Genomic DNA, 26814 nt, shown 5'->3' on the forward strand with positions numbered 1-26814 from the left:
TTGTGAAGTAAACTTGTTATAATCGAATGTGATAAGTAGTAGGATAAATTATTCTCAAGTGGCATGAGGGGCGTAACGGCCAGTGTTGAGGGCTGGGGGCCCTCCTGCAAGACTTTCTAGAGTCGAAGCTTGCTCTTTCTAACATGCCGCGGGACGGCCGGCATTGGGCTGTGGTCGTGTGACGACCCCTGCACCAAGAGGTCGCCAGTTCGAGTCCTGGGCAGGGCACATGCCCCAGGTTTCGGGCCAATCCCCAGTGGGGGTATGTAGGAGGCAGCCGATCAATGTTCTCTCTCATCGATGTTTCTATCTCTCTCTCCCTCTCCCTTCCTCTCTCTCTAAAATCAATAAAGGAAACTATTTTTTTAAAAAGAAAAATTAAAGGTTTCCCTGGTTCTAGACATGGCCCTCCTGGCCTGCTGTGCTTCTGAATGGCCCACACTCCGATGGTCTCTCGCAGCGCCAGGCTCAAATACAACCTAGTTCCCAGGTGAGAATGACACCGAGGTGAGCACCTACTTCCTGCAAGAGCCCCCCCCCCCCCAGCGGAGAGCCACGCCCCGAGAAGTAGGGGACCAGCTGGGCTCCTGGAAGGAGCCACTGGGCAGGCAGGGGGCGGGGGAAGGGTGAGGGGGGCCTGCGGGGCGGGGCCTTCCCTCTTCCTCAGCGCCTTCCTGCAGAGCCAGACAGGAGAGCCACTTTTCATTTGTATTTATTTTTATTTTTTGCTAATCCTCACCTGAGGATATTTTTTCCATTGATTTTTAGAGAGAGTGGAATGGAGGGAGGGAAAGGGGAGAGAGAGAGAGAGAGAGAGAGAGAGAGAGAGAGAGAGAGAGAGAAACATCCACATAAGAGAGACAGACTGGTTGCCTCCCACACTTTCCCTGACCAGGGCTGGGGATCGAACCTGCAACCCTTTGGTGTGTGGGCCAATCCTCTAACCACCAGGCAACATCAGCCAGGGCACAACTTTTTAGCTTTAAATAATGAAATGTGGCGCCCATTCAGAAAAGCGTGAGCACTCAGAAACCATGGCCAGCACAATCCACTGTTCATGTATCTGAACCAGCCAGCAATTCATAAAGTATCCTCACCAGGGCTGTTGCAAGGTGCCCATTCATAACCCAACACAGAGCAATTCTGTTGGTCTGTAACTGCTTTTTAAATGTAATGTGCCTGTTGGTGACTTGGATGTAGTGTTAAAAGAAGATCTGGGCCTGAGACTCTGAGTCTCTGACGAGCTCCCAGGTAAGGCCGGCGATGTGGCTCACAGACCACAGTTCTAGTGGCCAGGCCCTCTGGCTGGGTGCTTTGCACACTATGCCACGGCTAAGAAGTGGTGGAAGTGGGATGCAAGCCCAGCTGTGCCTGACTTCAAGCCAACCTATGTTCTTCCCACCTAATCAGCTGCCTGTCAAAACGCTGCAGTCTGATAAGGATGTTGTGGAACTGTCGCCAGCCAGGCATCTCACTCTGGAGCCCCCAAGCCATCAGGAAGGTATACCCTGTCACTTCAACCTCCTTCCAGAGCCCGAGGCAGAGGGTGTGGGGACACGGTGGGAACTGGGCGCTGGCCCGTGAAGGTGCCTCTGCCTGGCCTCTCAGAGAGCCCCTCTGTTTTAGTGACACGTGGGCACCGATGACAATGCCTGTGGTGGGGGAATACAGTGCGGAGAACCCGGCGGTTTTTCCTGCAGCCTGGGTCTGGCTCCCAGGCGGTGTGGACATGCCAGATGCTAGGGGACACTGCCACAGACACCAGAAAAAGGGCTGAACGTCACAACCTGGCCGAGCACACTCAGACTCCTGGACTCCCAGGCGCTCTAACGGGGGAGTGGGGCTCAGCGTCCTGGGGAGGGCCTTTGATGATCCCAGCTGCTCTGCATGCACAGAGGCTTTGAAGTGCACTTCCTTGGAAGGCTGAGGCTGCCGAAGTGACCTGTGGAAGCACTTCAAACAGAGATTCGGGCTGGGTGCCTTTGATCCTCGACTCTGTCAGGTTCATACCGGAAGCTCTTATCCCCTTTGGCACGAAGCAGCCGGGCTCCTCTGGGGTTCTGTGCTGACAAAAACTGGCTCTTGGCTCTGGATAAGCAAAACACACTCTGACCCAGGGACATGCATCAAAGGCGGGCCAGATCCTGGAGCTGCCAGTGTGTGGGGAGAGGGGCCAGGGGAGGGGAGGGACGTGTGTCTGAGAACGCTGCCTGCTTCCTCTCCAGATTCAGTGAGCCGTCAGCAGGCCGGCCGCCCCAGGAGACCCATTCGGGGCTAACACCACATCTGCACAATTCTCCAAATTCTGTCTGTGCAACAAGACAAGAACCACGACCACCAACCTCTCACGCCCAAGCCACTTCTTCCAAAGTGAGTCCACCCCCCTCTCTCACCTCGCCCTCACCACGGCCCAGGGCCATGTGTCCGCCCCCCTCTCTCACCTGGCCTTGACCACGGCCCAGGGCCATGCGTCTGCCCCCTCTCTCACCTGGCCCTCACCACAGCCCAGGGCCATGCGTCTGCCCCCTCTCTCACCTGGCCTTGACCACGGCCCAGGGCCATGCGTCTGCCCCCTCTCTCACCTGGCCCTCACCACAGCCCAGGGCCATGCGTCTGCCCCCCTCTCTCACCTCGCCCTCACCACAGCCCAGGGCCATGCGTCTGCCCCCCTCTCTCACCTGGCCCTCACCACGGCCCAGGGCCATGCGTCCGCCCCCTCTCTCACCTCGCCCTCACCACGGCCCAGGGCCATGCGTCTGCCCCCTCTCTCACCTGGCCCTCACCACAGCCCAGGGCCATGCGTCTGCCCCCTCTCTCACCTGGCCCTCACCACGGCCCAGGGCCATGTGTCCGCCCCCCTCTCTCACCTGGCCCTGACCACGGCCCAGGGCCATGCGTCTGCCCCCTCTCTCACCTGGCCCTCACCACAGCCCAGGGCCATGCGTCTGCCCCCTCTCTCACCTGGCCCTCACCACGGCCCAGGGCCATGCGTCTGCCCCCTCTCTCACCTGGCCCTCACCACAGCCCAGGGCCATGCGTCTGCCCCCTCTCTCACCTGGCCCTCACCACAGCCCAGGGCCATGCGTCTGCCCCCCTCTCTCACCTGGCCCTCACCACGGCCCAGGGCCATGTGTCCGCCCCCCTCTCTCACCTGGCCCTGACCACGGCCCAGGGCCATGCGTCTGCCCCCTCTCTCACCTGGCCCTCACCACAGCCCAGGGCCATGCGTCTGCCCCCTCTCTCACCTGGCCCTCACCACGGCCCAGGGCCATGTGTCCGCCCCCCTCTCTCACCTGGCCCTGACCACGGCCAGGGCCATGCGTCTGCCCCCTCTCCTCACCTGGCCTCACCACAGCCCAGGGCCATGCGTCTGCCCCCTCTCTCACCTGGCCCTCACCACAGCCCAGGGCCATGCGTCTGCCCCCTCTCTCACCTGGCCCTCACCACGGCCCAGGGCCATGCGTCCGCCCCCTCTCTCACCTCGCCCTCACCACAGCCCAGGGCCATGCTCTGCCCCCTCTCTCACCTGGCCCTCACCACGGCCCAGGGCCATGTGTCCGCCCCCTCTCTCACCTGGCCCTGACCACGGCCCGGGCCATGCGTCTGCCCCCTCTCTCACCTGCCCTCACCACAGGCCCAGGGCCATGCGTCTGCCCCCTCTCTCACCTGGCCCTCACCACGGCCCAGGGCCATGCGTCTGCCCCCTCTCTCACCTGGCCCTCACCACGGCCCAGGGCCATGCGTCTGCCCCCTCTCTCACCTGGCCCTCACCACAGGCCCAGGGCCATGCGTCTGCCCCCTCTCTCACCTGGCCCTCACACAGGCCCAGGGCCATGCGTCTGCCCCCCTCTCTCACCTGGCCCTCACCGCGGCCCAGGGCCATGCGTCTGCCCCCCTCTCTCACCTCGCCCTCACCACGGCCCAGGGCCATGCGTCTGCCCCCTCTCTCACCTGACCCTCACCACAGCCCAGGGCCATGCGTCTGCCCCCCTCTCTCACCTGGCCCTCACCGCGGCCCAGGGCCATGCGTCTGCCCCCCTCTCTCACCTCGCCCTCACCGTGGCCCAGGGCCATGCGTCTGCCCCCCTCTCTCACCTCGCCCTCGCCACGGCCCAGGGCCATGTGTCCGCCCCCCTCTCTCACCTGGCCTTGACCACGGCCCAGGGCCATGCGTCTGCCCCCTCTCTCACCTGGCCCTCACCACAGCCCAGGGCCATGCGTCTGCCCCCTCTCTCACCTGGCCCTCACCACGGCCCAGGGCCATGTGTCCGCCCCCCTCTCTCACCTGGCCCTGACCACGGCCCAGGGCCATGCGTCTGCCCCCTCTCTCACCTGGCCCTCACCACAGCCCAGGGCCATGCGTCTGCCCCCTCTCTCACCTGGCCTTGACCACGGCCCAGGGCCATGCGTCTGCCCCCTCTCTCACCTGGCCCTCACCACAGCCCAGGGCCATGCGTCTGCCCCCTCTCTCACCTGGCCCTCACCACAGCCCAGGGCCATGCGTCTGCCCCCCTCTCTCACCTCGCCCTCACCGCGGCCCAGGGCCATGCGTCTGCCCCCTCTCTCACCTCGCCCTCACCGCGGCCCAGGGCCATGCGTCTGCCCCCCCTCTCTCACCTCGCCCTCACCACGGCCCAGGGCCATGCGTCTGCCCCCCTCTCTCACCTCGCCCTCACCGCGGCCCAGGGCCATGCGTCTGCCCCCCTCTCTCACCTCGCCCTCACCGCGGCCCAGGGCCATGCGTCTGCCCCCCTCTCTCACCTCGCCCTCACCGCGGCCCAGGGCCATGCGTCTGCCCCCCTCTCTCACCTCGCCCTCGCCACGGCCCAGGGCCATGCGTCTGCCCCCCTCTCTCACCTTGCCCTCGCCACGGCCCAGGGGCCACAGGACAGACACTGCCTTCATTTTGAGGCTCAGAAGCAGAGGTGGAACAGTCTTACGGCTGGTCTGGGGCAGGGCTTTTCCTATAAGAACACTTTATGTTGTCAGGGTCAGTCACTTTCACTTTCAACGATGATGATAATACATGAGTCAACCCATGGCTAATAGCCAACCTGGTGGTATAGCCTCTGTTTCCACATAGCTCGTTCAATTTTCACCACCCAAGTGTGATGACTGACCCTCCCCATTTCACCGAAGAGTAAACTGAGACGAGTCAGCAGCATGTCTGTGTCCCACGGGGGACAGAGCCAGACACCACAGAAGTGTCAGGACTGTCCACCAGATGAGGCTGCCTCTCAGTGCCTCCCAGACGCGACCCTGGAGGAGGCGTGGGCTCACCTATGCTCCCCTTCCAGGTCCTCTCTTCCTTCCTCTCCTCAGCCAGCTGGCTGCTGGTGAGCGAGGTCTGGCGGGAGTGTGTCCCGGTGGCCGCGGCAATGGAAGGGACGGAGCGGGCCGGCCGCAGGCTGGACGAGTCCGTCTTCCCGGCATCTTTACGGGATCGCTGCTGAAGGACCTTAATCATAGCATCCTTCTCTATGATTTTGGCATGGAGATTTTTAATGCTGTGTAACAAAACCAAACAAAACTCAGAATCATTCGCCATTTGACTAGGAAAACTCAAACTGTTTTTCTCTCAGGCTGCCCCAGGGACTTCGATTAGAATTCAGGATGGAGAATGAAGTGCGGTCAAGTCCTCAAACATCTGTAATCTGCAAACTGTGTAAGATGGGTCTTTTGGCCCTGGCCAGTGTGGTTCAGTGGTTAGAGCATCAGCCCATGGACTGAAGGGTCACAGGTTCGATCCCTGGCCCTGATTGAGGTCATGTGGGAGGCAACCAGTCAATGTGTCTCTCTCACATCAATGTTTCTCTCTCTCTTTCCCTCCCTCTCTTCCACTCTCTTAAAAATAAATGGAAAGCCCTGGCCAGTTTGGCTCAGCGGTTAGAGCGTCGGCCTGCGGTCCGGAGAGACCCGGGTTCGGTTCCCGCTAAGGGCACGTACCTCGGTTGCAGTTTGTCCCCGGCCCTGGTTGGTCGTGCGGGTGGCAGCCACTTGATGTGTCCCTTCACGTCGATGTTTCTCACTCTCTCTCCCTTCCTCTCTCTCCCTCCCACTCTATCTGTACAAAAAATGGAAAAATATCCTCGGGTGAGGAAAAAATAAATAAATAAATAAATAAATAAATGGAAAAATATCCTCCGGTGAGGATTAACAACAACAAAGATGGATCTTTTGTAGTAGATCGAAAGATCTACTGGCCCCTCGGAGACTCTGGGACTGCCTGGGAACCCGGGGACACAGGGTGGAATGACTGCAGCCCCGGAGCGGGGGCTCGGGGGCCAGCTCAGAGGCTCCAGGACCCCTGGCTCTCGGCGGGGGAGCAGCAGGAAGCACGGGAACTCTGGGCCCTCACGCAGGATCGGCTTTCCACAAAGTCAATTTCAATTAGAAGATGAACAGATTTTCTGGGAGAGGATAATTTTTCCATCCAAAGCCAAAAATAAGAATCAGAAAACACTTGAGTTTTCAGACTCGGAGAGTAACTCGCTGAGCCTCTCAGCTGTGCAGAGCAGGGAGCTGGAGTGAGCACATGCTGGTCTTTGGGGTCTTGAGCTGCGTGGCCAGGGCGGGGGCCGGTGTCGCAGCCGCACACACGGCTGTCCCTTACGTGTATTCCATGTCCTGACACCTCCTGGTGGCCTGCACCACCTCCTCCTCCTCCTGCCAGAGGTGGGCCTCCAGAGAGCCCTCGCCGTAGCTGCCGTTCCTCGAGTGGTTGATGATCGTGGTGTCCCTGGCAACACAGGACACACAGAGGGTGATGCGGACGCTCACGGGAGGCGTGCGAGGCACCACAGGAAACATCTCTCCACAAACGCCGTCACGCTCTTTCCCTCCTAAATCCCGGCCAATTCTCTCCCTCAACTTGATAGAATTAAGACTGTATCTAAGAAAAACAAAATAAAATCCAAAAGTAACAATTCCCTGCCCCTTCAACAAATGACACTGTATATTAAGCTATGTACACGCTATGAATACGGACACTGTGACTTGTAGATACTATTATTATATTTGTTAGTGTTTCTTTTTCACACTTACTTATCCTTTCTGACTTTCTCAGTCAGAGTTCAGGTTTCATTTCTACTCCTCACCTACAGAGCAGCTATTTCAGTACTTTACAGTAAAATGGAGAGTTAGTAAGTACTAGAAACTGATCCCGGTCCTCTGGGACACAGAGGTTCCAGCTGAATTCTTCCCTCATATTTGCATCCTAGCTCAGTCACTTCTCGTCTATGGGCCCCGGCCTGGGATTCAGGTCCACTCAGAGTGACGCCACCCTGCCCTTGGGAAGTCCAGTGCAGGGGGTGGTGTACAGGGAGCGACACACACAGGCAGACTGAGATGCAGCAGAGCTGCGAGCAGGGGTCTGATGGAGAACAACTGGTCAAGGAGAACTCTCCCTGCCACTGGCTGTGGCAGTGTAATCTCTCGTAGTTACAACGGCTGGTAAAAACAAGGCAACTGCACCATCTACGTGATCGAAGCAATGTTGGGCTGCAAGGCACTGATGTCTCTGATCAGTGAATACTACATGAATAAGTAATGGCCCTAGCCAGGGGGCTCGTTGGCTGGAGCATGGTCCTGTACACCAAAAGGTTATGGGTTTGATCCCCAGTCGGGGTGTGTAAGGAAGGCAACCAATCGATCTTTCTCTCACATTTATGTCTCTCTCTCCCCTCTCTCCATGTCCTCAGGTGAGGATTAAAAAAAAAAAGCTACTTCTTTAAAATAAAATCAATAAAAACATATCCTCAGGTGAGAATTAAAAATAATTACTAAGAAATGATCTAGCCAAATATTTCATATTCCATTGCTACAGTAATATTTAAAAGTGCACAGCTCTTTTCTAGAACACTCAAAAACAGCAAAAAAAAAAAGTTCTATTTTACCCTTTTTAACAATAGCTCTCAATGAAGGAGCATTTCTTTCATGCTGGTGACTGGTTAAAGCAGGTCACAATGGCATCCCGTTTAGTTCTCATAGCAACTTGTGCAGGTGACTTTGCAAGGACACCCAGTTAGCGAAGAGGGAAATGAACTCTAATCCAGATATTTATTAACTCCCCAATGTCCACAACCCTCATGCACACTCCGGAAGTTTCCTGCATTTTTATGAAGAAGGCCTTGGCAAAGATGCACATAGACAAAATAAACCAGCGGAGTGGGCACATGTGAGAACGTGGCTTAAGTGCAAGTTGTGGCTGAAAGTAAGTCCCGAAGCCCAGTAATGCAGAAAACAAGTAAAATGCTTTAAACATACTGGCAAAAAAACATAAATTCACTCTATGGAGCACAAAAAACATCAATACAGGAATTGGTGGCTGCAGAAACATTGTTCAACCCATTCACTTTTGGAGAATTCATGCATTTACAGAAACCAATTTAAAAAATCACGTTACACTGCCAAGTAAGGACAGCAGGCACAATAAGACAAAAACGACCTAGAAGGATAATACAAAAGGTTCTCAAAAAAAATATTACATTGCTTTGAAATCTGTAAAAAGTTTCAAAACCGTAAAAAATAGGCCAACCTCTCAAATTTCTGATCGATGGTGCCAAATGCACCAAGATGGCAAAATCAGCTGGTGTACAAAAATTGTTTCCTTTGTTTAAAAAGCACTGCTTATAAACATGAAGCATTCATCAGTGGCTGAAAAGACACAAAACGAATGACTAGAAATGCTCATTTTTACCAATACATATGCAGCCATTTAGCATCTAGACAAGAGCTCAGAATTTTGACCTTTCTCAAAAATCTTTCTTTCAACAGAAAAGCAATGTTGAAATTACAGAGGTTTTCTTTGAAAAGAACATTAAGATTGGAGCTAAAAACCTGATTTTTCATGAGACAGTGGGAAGGAGTAGTCAGAAGGGGGAGGGCAGTTTTCCACAGAATTATTAGATGCTCAATAAGCACTTGTGGAGCCCTAGCCAGCTTGGCTCAGCGGTTAGAACGTCGGCCCGCAGACCAGAGAGTCCCGGGTTCGGTTCCCGCTAAGGGCATGTACCTCGGTTGCAGTTTGTCCCTGGCCCCGGTTGGGGTCGTGTGGGTGGCAACCAGTCGATGTGTCTCTCTCACAGCGATGCCCCCCCACCCCCTTCCTGCTCTATCTGAAGATAAATGCAAAAAAATGTCCTCGGGTGAGAATAAAAAAATAAAATAAAATAAAATAAAAGTAAATAAATAAACACTCGTGGAAGCAAAGGGCGAGGGAGGAGTGGTGGACAGGGCCTCGTCCCACCCGTCCTGTTCTCTGAGGGCAGAAACGGTGCCCTCGCATGAAGGATGGCGAACAAGGCTGGCCTAGCAGAGTGTGAATGGCTGCTGGTCTGTCCGGTTCTACTCACGCCACCACCACCTCCCTCCCATGCCCCTCGCCCCTGCTCCCTGTCAAGCTCTCCTGCTGCAGACCTGTTCAATCCCCTACTTCTGATTTTACATTCCAGTCCCGCTGGTCCTCTCAGGGCCCAGGATCCCGAACATGCACCTGATCTGATAAACCAATAGCTGCCGACACAACAAGGACACACAGGCCCCTGGGTCGTGCTTCCAAAGTAGCACCTCTACACTGGGACTGGGCTTCTGTGTCCTCAGACAGTGAACCGGGTCTGGTTCTCTGCTTGCAACCAGCCAAGAATTCTAATTTCCACTTCAGAAATGACATTCCACTTCAGAGCGACATTCAGAAAGGCTTTTGCAGAATCAGAGAAGCTGGGAAGCCTTGAGTGTGGAAGTCCTGCGTCCGTCCCTCTGCAGTGTTCTCTCGTGACTCCTCACAGGGCCGCCCAATGCCACGCCCTTCCTAGACCAAAGCTGGCAAAGAAGGCCACCCCCTTTGTGACTTTACGATGGTTTGTTCTCGTCCTCAGGATAGACAGGTGATCTACTTTATCACCTTACAAAGCAAATAGTTGAAAATAAAAATGTTTCAATTATGTAAATATCCAGAAATAATTTCCAAGGGCTTCAGTGTTCTCACCCTTACGGTACAAAACTGAATGGAGGCTGCGACTTCTCCAGTGCTCCCACCACGACCGCAGCTGCCACACACAGTGCACGTCGCAAACATCACTCCCACTCCCAGAGGCTCTCTCGGATGGGTGCCGCGGGCGGTTTCCCCTCAGAGCACAGACGTGCAGAAACAACACCAAGCACGTCCCCAAATGGCCATCTGCGCAAGAGTCTGCAGGCCTCTCCCGGCGCAAGTGTGCCGTGGCACCCAGAGGAGGCTTCTACGCCCACATGGGTGGCACTGCTCGCTCCAAGTTCCCAGCAGCAGGGGAGCGTGCTGCTAGCGATTCTTCCAGGGCCCACCAATGGCTTGCAAAGCATCCCGTCTCTACCCCAATGGGCCTTCTCTTCCTCATTAAAGAAGTAACACACCCCAAGAGACGTGGGACTGTCTCGCCCAGTGTTGTGGATGCACCTTGGAAATTTGAGGATCGCCTCCAAACAGACTGACCCTGATCTTAGTGAATTCCAAACAACTCCGAATTAAATGCCCCATATAACTTACGGGCCCAAAGCAAGCTGGTGGGGGGGGGGGAGCGGCAGCGAGAGCCCGGCTGGGGGAACGCGCAGCCGCGCCAGCGATCAAGGGACGGCCTGCTCACTCAGACAACAGGAGAGTCACGGGATTCTTTTGTGAATTACTGAACACACTGAGCCAATTCTGAAAAGAAGAATAAGGTTGTGCAGCTACTAGAAGGAAAGAAAGCAGCAGAGGTCATAACAGACAGCAGCACAAAACAACGTCAAGCCAAGTGAACTCCGGCTTGAAGTCAGACAAGTTTCACTTCGACGCGCGGTCCCACCGCCGGTGAGCAGTGGGATCTGGAATAAACCGCGGCCCCTCTCTAAGCCTCATCTGTGCACCTGCCAAAATGAGGATAATATAGTTCCTCCTCTCAGGGCTGTTACGAGGATCAACCATTCATCCTGCCTGGCCTGTGCCATGCACCGCTGCTGAAGACCACTGTGCGGATGCACTTGACGTAACCGAATGAAACCCCCTTGCTGGCCTCCGGGCTGGTCTCACCTCTCGACTGCGGCGGTGGCTGCGGCGTTCATGGCGAAGTGCCGGATGGTGCTCTCCTCCAGATACTTCTGCTCCCACTTAGTCATGTCGGCCTCCAGGGCCAGGATGCGCTCCTCCTTCTCCCTCACGAGTTCCATGAGGGCCGGGGCGTTGTATTCCGGCATGCTGGCTGGCGGGCCGTTTCCATGTTTCTGGAGAAGTGGGAGAGAAAACATCTTGATGCTGAACGGGGGCTAAAAGTAGACCACACAAACCGTGTCTGCAGGGTTCCACCCGTGGCACACACGTGGTCCACCCAGACCCTCGGCACATTCACACATCATCATCACACTCCTGCCCTCTCCAGTATGGATGACCAAACCCAGAGGATCCTAACACCAAGCCACCCACCTACTGAATCCTCTAGTAGACAATATTATCCCAGTTTTATAGATGAAAATACTAAGCTCCTGCGAGGTTAAATGAGCTGCTCCGTGTCTCTGAGCTATAGCAGAGTCAGGATTCAAAGCCGGGTCTGTCTGTCCACACAGCTCTGAATGACAAGCAGCAGCTTGTCCCATGTCCTGCAGTTAACTCACACCAAAAGCAAGAACAGAGCTAAGTCTTGGCCTCCGGGTCTAGGCCACTTTCTCCAGAGTTCATGGAAATGATTCAGCTGTTTGTTTTCCCCGGGGCTGGGGGTTAAAATGCAAAGGGGCCAAGGAACTGGGAGTGAGAAGCCCTAACGTGTGCTCTTCTGGCTGCAATGGTCTCACTTGGGAAGCAGAGAAATTAATACCTGCCCCACTTAGAAGCCTGAGAATCAACTAAATTAAGCATATGAAAGCATTTAATAAACTTGAAAGAGCTTCACAAAGTAAAGTGCTACCAGAAATCCTCTCAGCCCTTTCTTTGCACCCGTGTCTGTAAGACAGGAAATAAAGCGAACGTGTTATCTGGACTGCTCACAAGTGGAAGACCTTCACATTTCAGACCCCCCAGCTCAGGCGTACCACCTCCTCTGAACAGCATGCCTGGGAGGATGATGGGGTTTGAAGAAGTTCTGACTTTAGGGAGAATGACTTCATCCCAGCTGTTCTATGTCCCCTCATATTCTCCAGTAGTCACAAATTTTAGATGCAGAATTGGTTGCAAGGTGAGAGGTTTACCCTGAACCACAGAAACTACCTAGGACAATAGCTGGGCATTTGAGCTGCCCTGATGGAAACTAATCCTACCAGAGGAAAGAGAGCAAATGGGCCCATGGGCTTTTGTAAACCATATGTTTGCATTCAATTTTTTAAAAAATTTTCTTTATTGATTTTAGAGAGAGAGACAGAAACATCGATGAGAGAGAACATCGACTGGCCGCCTCCTACATGCCCCCCACTGGGGATTGGGCCCACAACCTGGGCATGTGCCCTGACCAGGAATCGAACCGGTGACCTCTTGGTGCATGGGTCAACGCTCAATCACCAAGCCACACCAGCCGGGCTGCCTTCAATTTTTTTAAAGCTACAAATACAAATGATTCCAGGATCTTGCCAGTGACCAACATTTAATCAAGAATAGAGGGAAGGCACACACCTGTCCTCATCAACCTATACAGGAAGTTACTGACTCCCCGCTAGCACCTGGCCTCAGGCAGGAGGACGTCAGGTCCATCAAGATGGACTTAGAAACGGTCCAAGAAAAAGATCCCACAGCCTCGATAAGCTGCCATCCACACTGTTCGATTTCTATCTAAATCCTAACGTTGCCACCTCAGCTGGCTTATTTTTGCAGAATCCTTTTGACCTCACATGAAATCATGACAGTTCTTCATGGAGCACCCAGTTCAGGTCATTAAGAACTATTAAATAAAAGCATGAATTTCAACACTCCAGCACACAGACACAGCAAGCTCTAACAGGTAAGCATGCCAGCCAGAAAAGCAGGCTGGGGCCGGGCAGGCCAGCTTCTGCTGCCCGTTCAGTTGGTCAACAAATATTTACTGAACAGATACCATGTGCTGGGGTTAGCACAGTGAACACTTTTCTGTCACCTTTTTTTTTTTTAGTGGGACTGGAAAAGCTGGAGTAAGGAAGGAATTTAGGAGCGGGTACCAAGGACGCCCTAGGCCTTCAAGTGACTCTGAAGGTTATGATGATGATAAGAACAGCAATGATAGTTATTCTTTCTCAATCCATCACTAAGTGCCAGGCACTGTGTAAGCACTCTGTGCAGATTTTCTGGCTTGTAATTACAAGTATAAGGTAAGCATAATTTATTTGCCCCATTTTAGAGACAAGGAAGTTGAGGCTCAGAAAACGTACTTACCTAAGAGTACTTTTCTAGTAGGAGAAGCAGGCAGAAGGCAACCTTGGTCGGTCTAACCCCAGAGTCATGCTGTGAATCAAGTCACAATTCCATGCCACTCGGCTCGACTCCAACCTACCCCCCTGCGGGTTCCGGGGCACCTGGCAGGACGAACGCAGCTCGCTTGGGGCTCTGGGTTAGGGTCTGGCTGGAGAAGTCGGCTGTGTCCTGCGTCAGTCCAAGGGCAGAGCCCCTGCGTGGGGTGTTGATTGAGTAAGTGCCCTGAGCTACACTCTCAACAGCCTTCGCAAAGTGGCTTGCTGAGGGGATGTGACCAGGAGCTCTGCTACAGTGACCTCAGTGTGACCGTCCTGCAGGCACACGCACGCGCTGCTGCAGAGGGCACGGGAGGAGGCCGCCCGGAGCCCCCGGGGCACCCTGCCCGGAAAGGCTGAGCTTCTCAGGTGACCCACGCTCTCCAGGGGACCGGGGTGGACTCCGGTCCTCCTGCTGAGGGCCAGCAGGCCTGGGCTCCCCACATCAGTCCACGGGCTCCCGTAGGAGTCTGACCAAACTTCACAGCATCTATCACATGGAACCAGTGAGAAACTCAGGGTTCTTGGGTGAACGTATTTGTAAAATAATTTTACCTTTTTTGGTTAAAGAATGTACATCCACTGGCAAAATGATAGAATAAAGAGGTAATAAAGGAAAAAATAAAAAATAATACTCATCTTTTTAATGAGTAGGCAGAACAACAGGGAAATTCTTATCATAGGAGACAGATTAACACACTCATTTAGAAAAATTATAATATTATTTTTAGAGAGATGCCGAGTTAAACACTTCTGTGTAACTGTAAAGACTGTCTCCCCTCTTTTGGGTCTCATGTCAGCCATAAACAGCTGGGGTTCTGCTGTCGGCCCCCCAAACTAAGTCCAAAATGCAAGCGGAGTCCTTTCCCGGGAGGGCCTCAGTTCTGGGTCCTCGGGCCCCGAGGTACGCTAAGTCCGCCAGCCGCCTGTGTGCGCAGCAGGGACGTCGTTCCCGCCGCTGTGAGGACCTCAGGGCGTGAGTGTGAGGCTCTGAGTGTGCACACTGTGAATGGGCCCCTGTGGCGACAGATATTTCGAATAGTTCTAACTTAATATTTCTTCTCGGTACACAGCAAGGATAACGGAGTCTGGTTTCACAGCCCTTGAAACAGAAGGTCCCAGGGTAAGTCATCTCCCTGCGGGGGTGGTGACACAGGACTGGGAGCACACATCCTGTCCTGTGCTAGCACTGAGAGGGCCTGCTTTGTGAGCCGAGGTCCTATCACCAGTGCCAGGGCGGAGAAGCCTGGCCTCCAGCTGGGGAGGCTCCGCTCAGTCACGGACGGCAGGGAACAGCTGGAGGGCGGACCACAGTGCCAGGGAGGTGGCACAGGGTGGAAGGAGAAGTCCAGAGACGGACTCACCCTTCCTGACGAGCCATCAGCGCAGCCCCGAGGATGGGCGGCCCAGTGGATTTCCTACCGTTCTGGGCAATCTCACTGACACCTCCTTCTCCAGCCAGTCCACACGCCCGGCGGGGGCCGCGGGCGCCTGCCATGAGCAAGGCTGGGCTGGCCCGCGTGTACGCTTTCAAGTGTTTTCAAGTGTTTCAACCACAACCACTGTGCCCTCTCCAGCAGATAATTCCACGGAGCTGTCTCGCATTCCCCTGGTTCCCGACACAAGGCACACCCTTCATCAGCTGCAGAGAGGGCTCTGCCCACCACCCTGGCCGATGGCACACGAGCCGGGCGCTCTCTGGAGCCAGGAGTCTGACCGGCCAGGGTGGATCCCAGTCCGGCCACAGAGCCATCCTTGCTGAGGTGCGCGGGTCTGGGCTGGGTGTTCTACTCTGAGCTTATTCGTAGCTGAGTTACATTAACATCTGTTACCAGGATAAAGACGAGGCCGAAGGATTATGGCCGACATTGTCCTCCGGGACAGTCCTGAACGCCTTCCTCTCCTTCACCTCCGTAGACGCACTGATGATCAGTCCTACTATCTCACCTCCTGCGGGCTCCCCCACGGTCTCCACTGTCACTACAGCCTGCAGGACAGGAACAGCCTTCGGGCAGGCCTCCCTCACTTAGCCATCTGCCCCTCCAGACCGCCCCGCACCACCAGAGGGCTCTTTCCTCAACCCTTTGTACCATAGTCCTCTCCAGCTTGAAAACCCTAGTCGTTGGCTCAGTTGATTACAGCAAAAAGTCCAGTCTCTCAACCTGACCAAACGCCGTCCACAGCTGCCCCCCCCCCCACCAGGGCCTCACTGGGCACTCTCCCCAACCAGCTGCGCCCAGCGTCCCGCACCTGCCTCTCTCCTTTACACACACTTCCTCCACCTCAGGTGTTCTTCCCCAGAACTCCCAACAAGCTCATCTTCAAAGTCCACTCAGATGTCCTCCTTTGTGAAGCTGTTGAAAGCCACAGTCCCTGACACCCAGCCCCCAGGGTCACCACGTTCTGTAGGATGTCCAGGGGACTACCTGGTTCCTCCGGGGCCGCTGTTGGTCCTCTGGGACAGGAGTTTCCTTGTCCTCCCATCCTCAGTGCAGACAGCAGAGCCTGGTGCACTCTGCTGTCTGCGGCCCCTCCCCGCCCCTCACCTGCTGGGTTCTCAGGGCATCCAGCTCTCTCTCCAGCCAGGTCCGAAGTCTCCGCTCCATCTGCTCTCGCTTCTCACATGCGGACTGCAGCTGGGTCAGGGCCTGCTGCAGCTTCTCCACCTTCTCGACATAGGCTTGCTTCTCTCGCAACTGCGCAGAGGAGAGAGACGAGCGCAGAAGTGAGACCAGTGCTTCTCAACATGGGGTGGAGGTGGAGGCCAGATTACCTAGAGACTCGACTTACACTACCAGTGTATGTACCCTCCCCACTCCTGCCGCTCACGTGTGCTGGGACAGGCAGAAAGGGTTTGGACGCGGCCACCAGTCACACCTAACCTCGGGGATGCTGGGGATTGAAGACCCTACTGGAGCACCTGCCTTAGTTATTTGTAGTAGAGCTAAGCTCAATCCTTGGTTACTACTTAGTAATTACTGCATTTGCTGGGGTTGGAAATGGGGTTCGGAGTTTTTAGTGTCATGAGGAAATGCTTATTCTATAATGTTAACTGAAAAAATTCAGAATAAAAAAAATTATATAATTATCACAACTCTATCTATGAAAGAAAAAAGACTAAAAGGAAATACTTAAAAGCATTAACCATGTTGACCTATATGGCTGAAGAGTCATTTCTCATCTTTATTCTCTTCTGTATTTTTCAAATTTTCCATAATATTATAAATTACAATTACGAGAGAATTGTGCGTGTGTTTATATGCATGTGTAGCCATGTGTATGTGTAGGTTTCTTATTCTAGATATTTGTGGAGTAACTTTCTCTAAAGGTTTGAGCCTTTACAGACAAGCAGCCCTGAAGAGGCAGGAAGGGCACAGTGAACCCTCAACACGATCACCGAGGAGACGGAAATGAAGGTGAAAATGATTCATGTAAATGTCACTTCCAGTGTGGACCGAGAATCCCGAAGCACAACTCAAATTCCTACCCTCGGACTTCGCTTTCTACCAGCTGGGTGTCTGGGCCATGGTCATGAGTCCTAGGTACACTCCTAACTTTCTGGGAAGTGGCTGGTGCCCAAAATCAGGCCAAGGCACTTACTTATCTGGTCCTGAGTGGGAAGCCACTGGGTGCTTTTCCCTGTCATTCTGCGTCCGGGTGCGCACATGCCCTGGGGGTGGCTCGGATGCTGGGTCAACCCGTGACTCACTGGCAAGTGGGGACCTGCTCGTGAGCTGAGAGCCTGCCGTGCAGAATGGTGCTGCCTTAGCAGGCTGCACTGTCGTGGCTGTACCTGTACCCTAGCCAAAGCCACTGGAATAAAATGGGGGTGCTTCTGATCTTTGGCCGAGGGGTGGGAAAAACAGCAACATCACAGCCTTTTTTATACCCCATCTCGGGATTAATGTTCATCTGGCTCTTCCATGCATTGTGCTTTTGATGGCTTGATTCAATTTGATAGGCACCCGAGGACCCGCTAACTGCAGGCCTGTTCTAAGCACCTCTTCTGGTCGAATATCTCGTGAGCACTATTCATATACCACTTAACATGTCCTCGACTGTATGCAATGTTCTAAGTGTAGGCACTAAGAGAATTTTGGTCCCCGCTGGGCAGAGTGCACTGTGTGTCCCCAATGCCCGGGACAGTACCTAGCATCCAGTAGGTACTCAATAAATACTTAGTAAATGGTTGAATGAGCATTATACCTAATCAGCTGCAAGATTCTTCATTTATCTTTGTATCGCCCTTAAGTCTAGCAAGGAGTATATTATGATGAAGATTAATAATAATAATTATATCAGCCAACTGTCATGCCACGCTTTGTGCTTTATATGTAGTATATAAAGTATCGCACATATGTAGTATTGCATTTAATCCTCCCAATAACAGTGAAAGGCGAACTACTTTATTATCTCCATTTAAGAGATGAGGAAACTGAGGACTACGGAGGTTAAGTGACTGCTGAAGGTCACACAGCTGATACATCCGTCCTGGGGTCACAGTTCTAACTCACAGTGGTCTGGCTCCAGAGTCCAGACTCTTACCCATCCTGGGGAGTTATGGTAAACACATGACATGAGCCATCTGGACTGAATGAGGCCCTTCAAAAGGAACTTTTAATAAAAACAAGGACTGGAAGTCAGACACATGACACATTTCGGAGAGGCTCCACACAATCTAAGACCTTATAAAATATAATGACAAGAGAAGACCCACAATGGTGGTCACAGGAACCTGTCTCGAAGGAGTTCACAGCTTTTACTTTCATAGAAATATTACAACAAAAAGATTAAAAATCTTATAACTTTCCTTCCTTTTACACACAGAGAAAGGGCCTTGAAATAAGTGATTTCAGTTATAACAATAATACGGGGTCCTGGCCTCGAAGCAGATCCCCGTCCTGCAAGGGCAAAGGTCACTTTCTGTGGCACATGTCCTATGTGATGAGTTCCTCAGTGGTGACAAGGAGGACCCTCTGGGCTGTAGCCCCGCGACGGCTCATGTGCTCCTACACGGGACTTACGGTGTTTAAAAGACTTCTCAAGACAAGCCCTTGTAGACTGAAAAACTTCCCCTTTAGCTGCTTTAACCTGGAAGCTGAAGTTTGCTGAGACGCTGAGTCACCCGGCACCAGAGGTGTTTGCTGCAGGAACAGCTTTTCATTTCCAGCCACAGCAGCGACAGCTGGATCATAACAGGACTGATCTCTGCACGCAGGACACGGCGACGCGCTCTGCAGACCATCTGGGCCGTGCGTCTCCCAGACGTAGGGCTCCTTCCCACATGGCTCCGCCGGCCTGGCCAGCCCTCCCCTCCCTTCCTGACACTGCCTACAGCCTGAATCCCCTGCCTTGGCCTCAGAAGTGCTCATTCCACTTCCACACTCAGGCTTAAAGGAAAAATCTCCCTCACAGAACAATTTAAAGGGTTAACTGCGTCAGAAACTACTAAATCCATAATGCGTAAGTGGGACCAAACTTTCCTGGATTTGGGGGTGTGGCGGGGTTACCGCATGGCTGAGGCAACTTGCAAAAATTGGAGACAGGTTTGCTAAATGCCAACCCTACCCTACCCGCATCAGAGGACTTTTGCCATTTTTAATGCAATCAAGGTCCAGTCCAAAGACAGAGCAATGGAACTATTTTTAAAAAACGGTTGGTCTCTTTTCTGCACAGGCACCAGTGGTTGCCAGTTCCTTCCAGCCCTTCCAACCAGCGGGCTGCAGGCGGGGTGAGAGGTGAAGGTGTTCGTGTGTGCCTTTCATACTTGGCCTGGCTCGGGGTGGGATCGACTCTGTGTTCCTTCACTTTATTTGGGAGGTCTCCTACCATCCCTCCCCCTGCCTCGGCCCCTTGGAGTTGGCTCTGGTCAACGATGCTGGGTGAGAAATGGAAATGGAGCCCTCAGAGCTCTGCCCCCCCCTCCACTCACCAGCCCTCCCACCGCCTCACCTCCTCTTCCAGCTTGATGACCCTGGCCTGGGCATTGCTCAGAGCCTGGTCCAGGATTTCAATGTGCCTCCGGTGGTCCTCGCTCGCGGTCCTCACTGCCGCTAACTCCATTTCTAACTTCTCCTTTTCCTTCAAGAATTCTTTGTCTAGAAGGCAGACAAGAACAAAACTACACGTATCAGAAAATGTTCACCCTCTGGGCTCACTGCCAGTCTACATCTGGCAAAGATTAAAAGTAAAAAGCATGAACAGAGTAGAGGGTCGAATTACTGCTTTTGCTCCCTCTTAAGAGTTGTGGTGTGCGAGGTAAGGATTTTCTCAAAAAGCACTGTTACCTCCAGACACACTCAGTTCCAGAGAGGAGCCAGCGCCCCGCAGTCCCAACCACTCTCTTCTGCACGTTGACTCCGATGCTGCAAATGACCTTCTTCCACATGATTTCACTTTAAGCTCACAGCCTCCCCTGCTTCCATCCTCCAGACCAGCGATGAAAGGACAGGCGACACCAGCAACAGTACTAATGTTCTCATTCTCAGGAAAATGAACCAAGGTGCAGAAGGGTAAGCTCTTGGTCTGGGGCCACGCAGCAGAAGGGAGCTTCCACCCAGGTCCCCCATTCTGCCTGGATCCCCTTCCCATAGGACTTCGCCCCACATTTTCTCCTACCTCTGTTCAAGAAAGAAAAGAGACACTGCTTTGGATTTAGGAAAATGGCTTTCCCCTCGCTGACAGTGTCACTGCTGGTGAGCATGTCTCTGCACATGAAGCCAGGCCGCCCTGTGTCCCACCTCCGCATCACCTCCCCGGAGGCCACCATGCCCAGCACCTCCGCCTCACCCTCCCCGAGGGCGCCCTGTGCCCCACCTCCGTTATCACCTCCCAGAGGCCGCCCTGTACCCCACCTCTGTATCACCTCCCCAGAGGCCGCCCTGTGCCCCACCTCTGCCTGCCCCCCCCAGGCCGCCTGTGCCCCACCTCTGCATCACCCCCCCAGGCCGCCTGTGCCCCCACTCCGCATCACCCCCCCCCCCGTTCCCCGGAGGCGGCCTTTGCCCCACCTCCGCATCACCCCCCCCAGGCTGCCCTGTGCCCCACCTCCGCATCACCACCACCCCTCCGCATCACCCCCCCCTCCGCATCACCACCCCCTTTACCCCGGAGGCCGCCTGTGCCCGGCACCTCCGCATCACCCTCCCGGAGACGTCCTAGCTCCCACTTTACAAGGCAGGCGAGGCTGACAGTGTCACGGGGTCAGTATCATTTAGTGAGAACATTTTTCCTGTTACAAACTCAATAGGTTTTATTTTTTAAATAAATTAGAATAGTTAGACACACTGTTTATAAAACTTGAGTGGACTTCATGTCTAAGACTAGGGACTGGTTGAAGAAATCACCGTGAGCTCTATCATAAGACAGGCAGGATGCCACCATAAAATAAGTGAATCTCAGAAACATGAGAAAACCCTCTTCATCACTGAAAAAAGGTGGTTACAAATCCCGATGCACACTACTCCGTGTGCTTAGAAAACAGAGCATATAATGACAGCAGCGGCGGCGGCGGCAAGGGCCAGGCATGGATTTCTGTGTGCTCACACCACGTGAATGTCTCTACCGGTGACCTCCATCCTCCTATCACCCCACGCCGAGCGCCAGTCTGGAAGGACACCAGCGTGTGACAGTGGTTTCATTCACTCACGATTTCCCGCTACAGTCATTCATTAATTTAACAACAGACAACGACAGTAAGGACCAGCCCAGTGGGCACTGTCGCGTAGAAAAAAGCAGTGCTTTAGGGGCAGAAAATGTGAAAGCAGGACCGGAGAATGAAAAGGACGCTTCAAGGCTGCAAATGCCCTGTTCTCAAACACACAGTGTGAGCCGGAAGAGATCACAGGAAACATCACCACCCCCTATGCTTAGTGGGTAAGAAAAGGAAAGCCCAGGAGCGAAGGCACTTGTCCAAGGTCCCCCGCCAGCTGGGGCAGAGCCAAGGCAGAACCCAGGTCCTCCGACGTCCCCCTGCACCGCCCTTGCCCTGCGAGGCTGTCCGTGGGATCAGAGTGCAACGGGACAGCTTCGGAACGCACAGCGGCTGTGCTTCCTGAAACAGCAGCATCCCCGGGAAACAAAATCCTGACCCAGAACAGAGCATTGCCCTTGGGCTCTTCTTGCTCCGCTGCAATGTCCAACGACCCTCCCCACTTCTCCCTCTCGGTGGCATTTGAAATGCTGCCTCTGAAACTCCCTTCCCAGTCCATGGGGAACAGGCTCTGGGCCCCACCATCCACAGCCCCGAACAGCCCAGGGCACTTCTCTCTGTGCATCACTGACAGTCGAGCCCAGCTCCCTGGGCTTGGACAACATCTCAGTGGGCATGGTGCCCACTGGCACCCAGAAATTATTCAGCAGGCAGGCCTGGGAATGAGTCAGTGCATCTCAGAGCTTCTACCTGCCTATCAACGTGAGATAAGAGTTCTCTCTGTTGAGGGCAGCCAAGGACACACTGATTTTGACCAGAAGCAATAAAATGATAGACCGAGCCTAAGACTAGAAGCCACAACCAGGGCTTCTTGTAGTTTGCAAACTGATGATCACGATCAATACTGTGTCATGAAGAAGCTATTTTGATTTCTGAATTAACAAAGACCCCTCCCCTGCAACACAACACACACACACACACACACACACACACACACCCCAGCAGTTGCTATTTCCTCGATAGGCAGTATCACTTGTGGTTAAAGAGTGGACTGCAGCATCAGGAAGGACTGGATATCTAGGACTTCAGCTGTTGGGGTCATCATTGATTCCTTGAGCCTACAACATTGCCTGGCTCAACAAATATTGAATGAATGACTTTCTACCATGTGTCAAGTTCATGCCAACTGTACAATGGCAACTCTTGTCAGACGTTAAGGTTGGGCGTTCGGTGTCCAGCCTTTGTTATACCGCTGTCTACTCCACCTGTGAGGCCACCACGCACCGGGTGGCTGTACAGGCCATGGGCATGCCCCGTTCCCTTCTCTGCCCAGGCTACGGAACCTCGAGTGTACACTCCAGGACAAAGACGTGGGTAAGGGGTGAGGACTCCATAGGATCCGAGGCCTCTGGAATTCATGGATCAAAACACTAAATCTGGTGACTTCAGACTTCAGACTGAACAGTATCACTTTGTATCATTCACCCTGGCTCAGAACAACTTGTCCACTGACAGGAAGTAGTGTTCTCAGTAATAAAGTTTTAAAAACAAACATTCGTGATAATAATAACTAAACCCACTCATGTTTGTTGAATGACTGTATTCCAAAACGGTGACATATTATTCCCTTTGTATCATCATTTCCTTTAAGTTGGCTGTACGAGGTGGGCACGTTACTCTCTCATTCCCAGCCGAGGACAATGATGCTACGGATAAGTAACGTGCGCACAGGAGTGAGGCTCACCGATGGCAGCGCCAGAACCTGCACTGGCATCTCAGCGTGTCCACACGCCTGCCTCTGCACCGCCTCCCCAGCAAGAGCGCAGAGATGAAGAATTGCCCGACGGACGCAGACAGAACAGCAGAGCTCCATTGTCATGCAGCTCATTACTGCACGGAGTTCAGGATGTCACGGGCCACAGCATATTTCTCAAAATACAGCAATCATACCCACATGTGTATCCTTTTGCAAATGTCCATTAATTAAGCTTCCAGCACGTGGACACGTCACAGAGCACTGGTTAGAAGCACGGATCTAGAATCAAGCTGCCTGGTGCAGACCCAGCTCTACTACTTAGGTTTTGTGACTCTGGAAGTAAAAGCACTTGTTTGTGCTTCAGTTTCCTTGCCTTTATACTGAGGGTCACAACAGAACCTACTTCAAAATGCACACAGTAAGTGCCCAGTAAATGCCAACTATGATAACGCTGTGGTTACTGTTAGGAAGTGCGACAGTTTCTGGGACGACAGTTTCTGGGACGACCAGGGCACAGCATTCTGCACTCACCTGGGTGGGAAGCGAGGCAAGGACTAGGCAGAGGGAGTGTGACGAGTTGCTCTAAGAGGTGTTTGCACGGGATACTGTGAGAACACAGAGGGGGGGATATCAAGGCAGGGAGCCCACAGATGGGGTACCTGTGCCCCTTTGACTCCCTGGAGACTTGGGGCCTGAGTTATGTCAGAGCCATTTTAAAAAGTCATCTCTTTCCCTGGCCAGTTTGGCTCAGTGGTAAGAGCGTCTGCCCGCGGACCCATGAGTCTCAGATTCGGTTCCTCCGGTCAAGGGCATGTACCTCGTTTTCGATTCGTCCCCGGCCCTGGTTGGGGTCGTGTGGGAGGCAGCCACTTGACGTGTCCCTTGACATCAATGTTTCTCTCTCTCTCTCTCTCTCTCTGTTCCTCTCTCTCCCTCCCACTCCATCTGAACAAAAAAAGGAAAAATGTCCTCGGATGAGGATAAAAAAATAAATAAAAAGTCATCTCTTGGGAGATGCCAAGGGAGAATCCCATGAGTAAATCCACCTCATAGGACAGTCGTTTATTATTAGCTAAGCCCCTTGGGAGGGATCTCAAGAAAGACCAGCCTCACTCTGAAGTTTTGGTTGGGCTCCAATGTATATACTGAGAATTCCTAGGCCAGCTGACACAGGGAACTCTCGCCCAGCACGGTCTGTTTACTCAGATGGATTACCCCGGCCTGCGTGGAGCAGGGAGCAGTTCAGCCCGGTGGCTCTGGTCCGTTTACAGGGATGCCGCCTGCGCATACACTGGGTACTCTGGAAACCACAGCCATGGCACCGGCTCCGCACCAGGCCGCATGGCTCACCGTGGACACGTGGCTTCACCTCTGTGCTTCCAGCTCCTTGGGCGGAACCAGTGAGATGGACTTTGCAGGACTGTTGAGAGGATTCAAGGGACTCTGCAAAACACCTGCCACCGGGCGTGCTCAGTGGTTAGAACATCCGCCCGCGGACCAGTGAGTCACGGGTTCTGGTCAAGGGCACGTACCTCGGTTGTGGTTTGTCCCCGGCCCTGGTCAGGGTCATGCGGGAGGCAACCAGTCAATGTGTCTCTCTCGAATCAAGTTTCTCCCTCTCTCTCCCTCCCTCCCTCCCATTCTATCTGTACAAAGTTGGGAAAAAAAAAAGCGATACTTAAATAACAAGAGCTAACATATATTACTGGGGGCTTACTACGTCCCAGCACTGTGCCTTGAACTTTGCAACCAAACTGCATTTATTCCTCAGGACAACTCCATTCGACAACCGATAACGCTGAAGTGTAAGGAGCTACAACCCTGCACAAGGTCAAATGGTAGCGGTGCCTCTCCCCATAGGTTAGTCTCTTTGCCTGAGGAAAGAGCGAAATGGATGGAGACTAGAACTGGGCCCAGTAATTCAAAGGTGCTCCCTTTGCATTTGGCCTCCCCTTGGCCAGTTGTGGGTAAGGTCCAATGTGGACAGTCTGTTGAAACTGTTTCTGCAACTACTGACTGAGCACTGAGCCTAACTGCTGGCTGAAGACATGGGATGGGGGCCCTGGTAACCTCCAGGCATGTGTGGGGCTGACAAGGCACCAAATGCTGTGCTGCTAGGTTTTATTGATTGATTGATTTTAGAGAGGAAGGGAGAGGTGGAGAGAGAGAGAGAAACATTGATGAGAGAGAACACTGATCGGCCGCCTCCTGCATGCCCCACACTGGGGACCGGGCCCACCATCTGGACATGTGCCCTGACCGGGAATTGAACTAGTGACCTCTTGGTGCATTGGGTTGACGCTCAACCACTGAGCCACACTGGCCGGGCATCGCTGCAGGTTTTTAATTCAGTGTTCCAATTTACAGCTGGAGCTCATGAGCTGAGCAAAGCTTTAATCTGGCCCTTCTCAAGGAGAAATCAATTTCTAGGCCTTTCCTCCTATAACAGGCTTTTGATGAGTTTTCCCTGAAGCTGGAGAGACAGAGGAGCCCAGCTGCTGGGATTGACCAAACGGTGACTAATTCCCTGGAATGTTTGAAAGGTAAAAAAGATAGGTCTTCCTCTCCCTCTTCTGTTCTTTCAGCTGGAACCAAGGTTCGACCCTTTAACCGGCCAGTTCTTTGTGGGTTTATATCTATCCTGGATTGCGTGTGCCTGTGTGCACACACGCGCCTGTGTACACATAAACACAGACTAAGCTAATTCTGTTCAAGCTCTAACTCCCATATGCTCACACAGCATGGAACAAGTAGCCCATTTTGGCATCTGTTCTGCAGTTATTTCTCCGACACTTCTCAAGGAGGGTACTTGTTGGTCGGACACGGGGGAAAGGAGCCATGTGGCAGAATTAAGGGAAGAGGAGGCAGGTACGAGCTAACAAACCTCTAAAATGCCAATGACTAGACGTCTCACTTTGATGGATGAGACTGATATTAGGAGTATAATCTCTGGGCCTCTCTGAGTGAAGAGAGTTTAAAGGATGTAGCCAGAGAAGAGGGAGTCTGGAGAGTCTGAGGGGCTGACAGTGCCCGGGCCATCTGTGTGCAGCCGCAGAGTCCCCACTAGCCCTGGGGTTCCCTGGGAGAGGGCTTGCCAGAGACAACAGCTTCCAAGTCTGCAGATCTATACGGAGCAGATAGCGCTCACAATGTCTGCTCAGACAACACTTTTGAAGAGCTACCCACCGCAGCCCCCTTCCACAGGGCTGAGTCTGGCGGGCAGCCGTGTCTGCACTGCAAAGCCCTTCTCATCTGCCCCTGCCCAGGATTCCCTTTTAACAGCAGCAAACCTGAAGGGCCATGTGACCCCAGCCAGGCCGATCAGAGTCTCGTCTGAGACCGCAAGTAGGGGCCTGGGAGGGGCAGTGATGAAACAGGCACCTGCTCTCAGGCCAGCAGCCCTACCCCAGCATGTGCTTTGGAGAAACAGAGAAAGTGGTACCGGAGAACATGAAAACTCAAGCAGGTGGATGGAGAACAGTGCACGAGAGTCCATGGTTAGAAGGAGAGGGGAAAATAGAGACACACACAAATAGAACCCTAAATACAAACTGCACCTAGATTCTCAGACATGCCAACCCTGGCCCCCAGCCCTTGCGAGACCTGCCGGCCTGTGCAGCTGGGGACCCACCACACACCTGTGTACTGCTGCAAAAAGAGTCCTTATATTTGGGCTTAAGCTAGCTCAAGCGGGCTTCCCCTTTTGTAATGAAAACATTGGTAGGACACTCTTCATTTTTCTTTACACCTCTACTCACTTCCCCACCAAGAGGACTTGGTGGTTTGGTAAAGGCTTAACATGATGCTGACCAACACTGATAGCCTTGATTCTGGTAAGTAGAAACTTCTCCACAATGCTGATGAATGGATTCTCTAAACATGTCCGCATACTTATTTGCTATATTATCCCTCCCTACAGTTTCTCCTCCTGTTCCTTCTCCCCCAGGCTCCTTCGGCCCTGAGTCCCCTGGCACCGCACCTTGTAACAGGG

At 53.3% G+C, this 26814-nt stretch overlaps 1 protein-coding gene across 3 annotated transcripts in view; it reads right to left on the reverse strand.

The window, feature by feature from the left end:
• AMOTL1 (angiomotin like 1) overlaps positions 1 to 26814 on the reverse strand; it is a 160305-nt gene that overhangs the window by 6994 nt on the left and 126497 nt on the right. For all 3 annotated transcript variants that reach the window (XM_036258977.1, XM_036258978.1, XM_036258979.1), the window contains 5 exons: positions 19369 to 19514; positions 15963 to 16112; positions 11045 to 11235; positions 6614 to 6739; positions 5281 to 5507 (listed from right to left, as the gene is read on the reverse strand). In XM_036258977.1, coding sequence (XP_036114870.1) covers positions 5281 to 5507; positions 6614 to 6739; positions 11045 to 11235; positions 15963 to 16112; positions 19369 to 19514 — 840 coding nt within the window. The remainder of the gene's footprint in view (positions 1 to 5280; positions 5508 to 6613; positions 6740 to 11044; positions 11236 to 15962; positions 16113 to 19368; positions 19515 to 26814) is intronic.

Source organism: Molossus molossus, unplaced genomic scaffold, assembly GCF_014108415.1.
Source record: "Molossus molossus isolate mMolMol1 unplaced genomic scaffold, mMolMol1.p scaffold_m16_p_13, whole genome shotgun sequence".
NCBI lineage: Eukaryota > Metazoa > Chordata > Mammalia > Chiroptera > Molossidae > Molossus > Molossus molossus.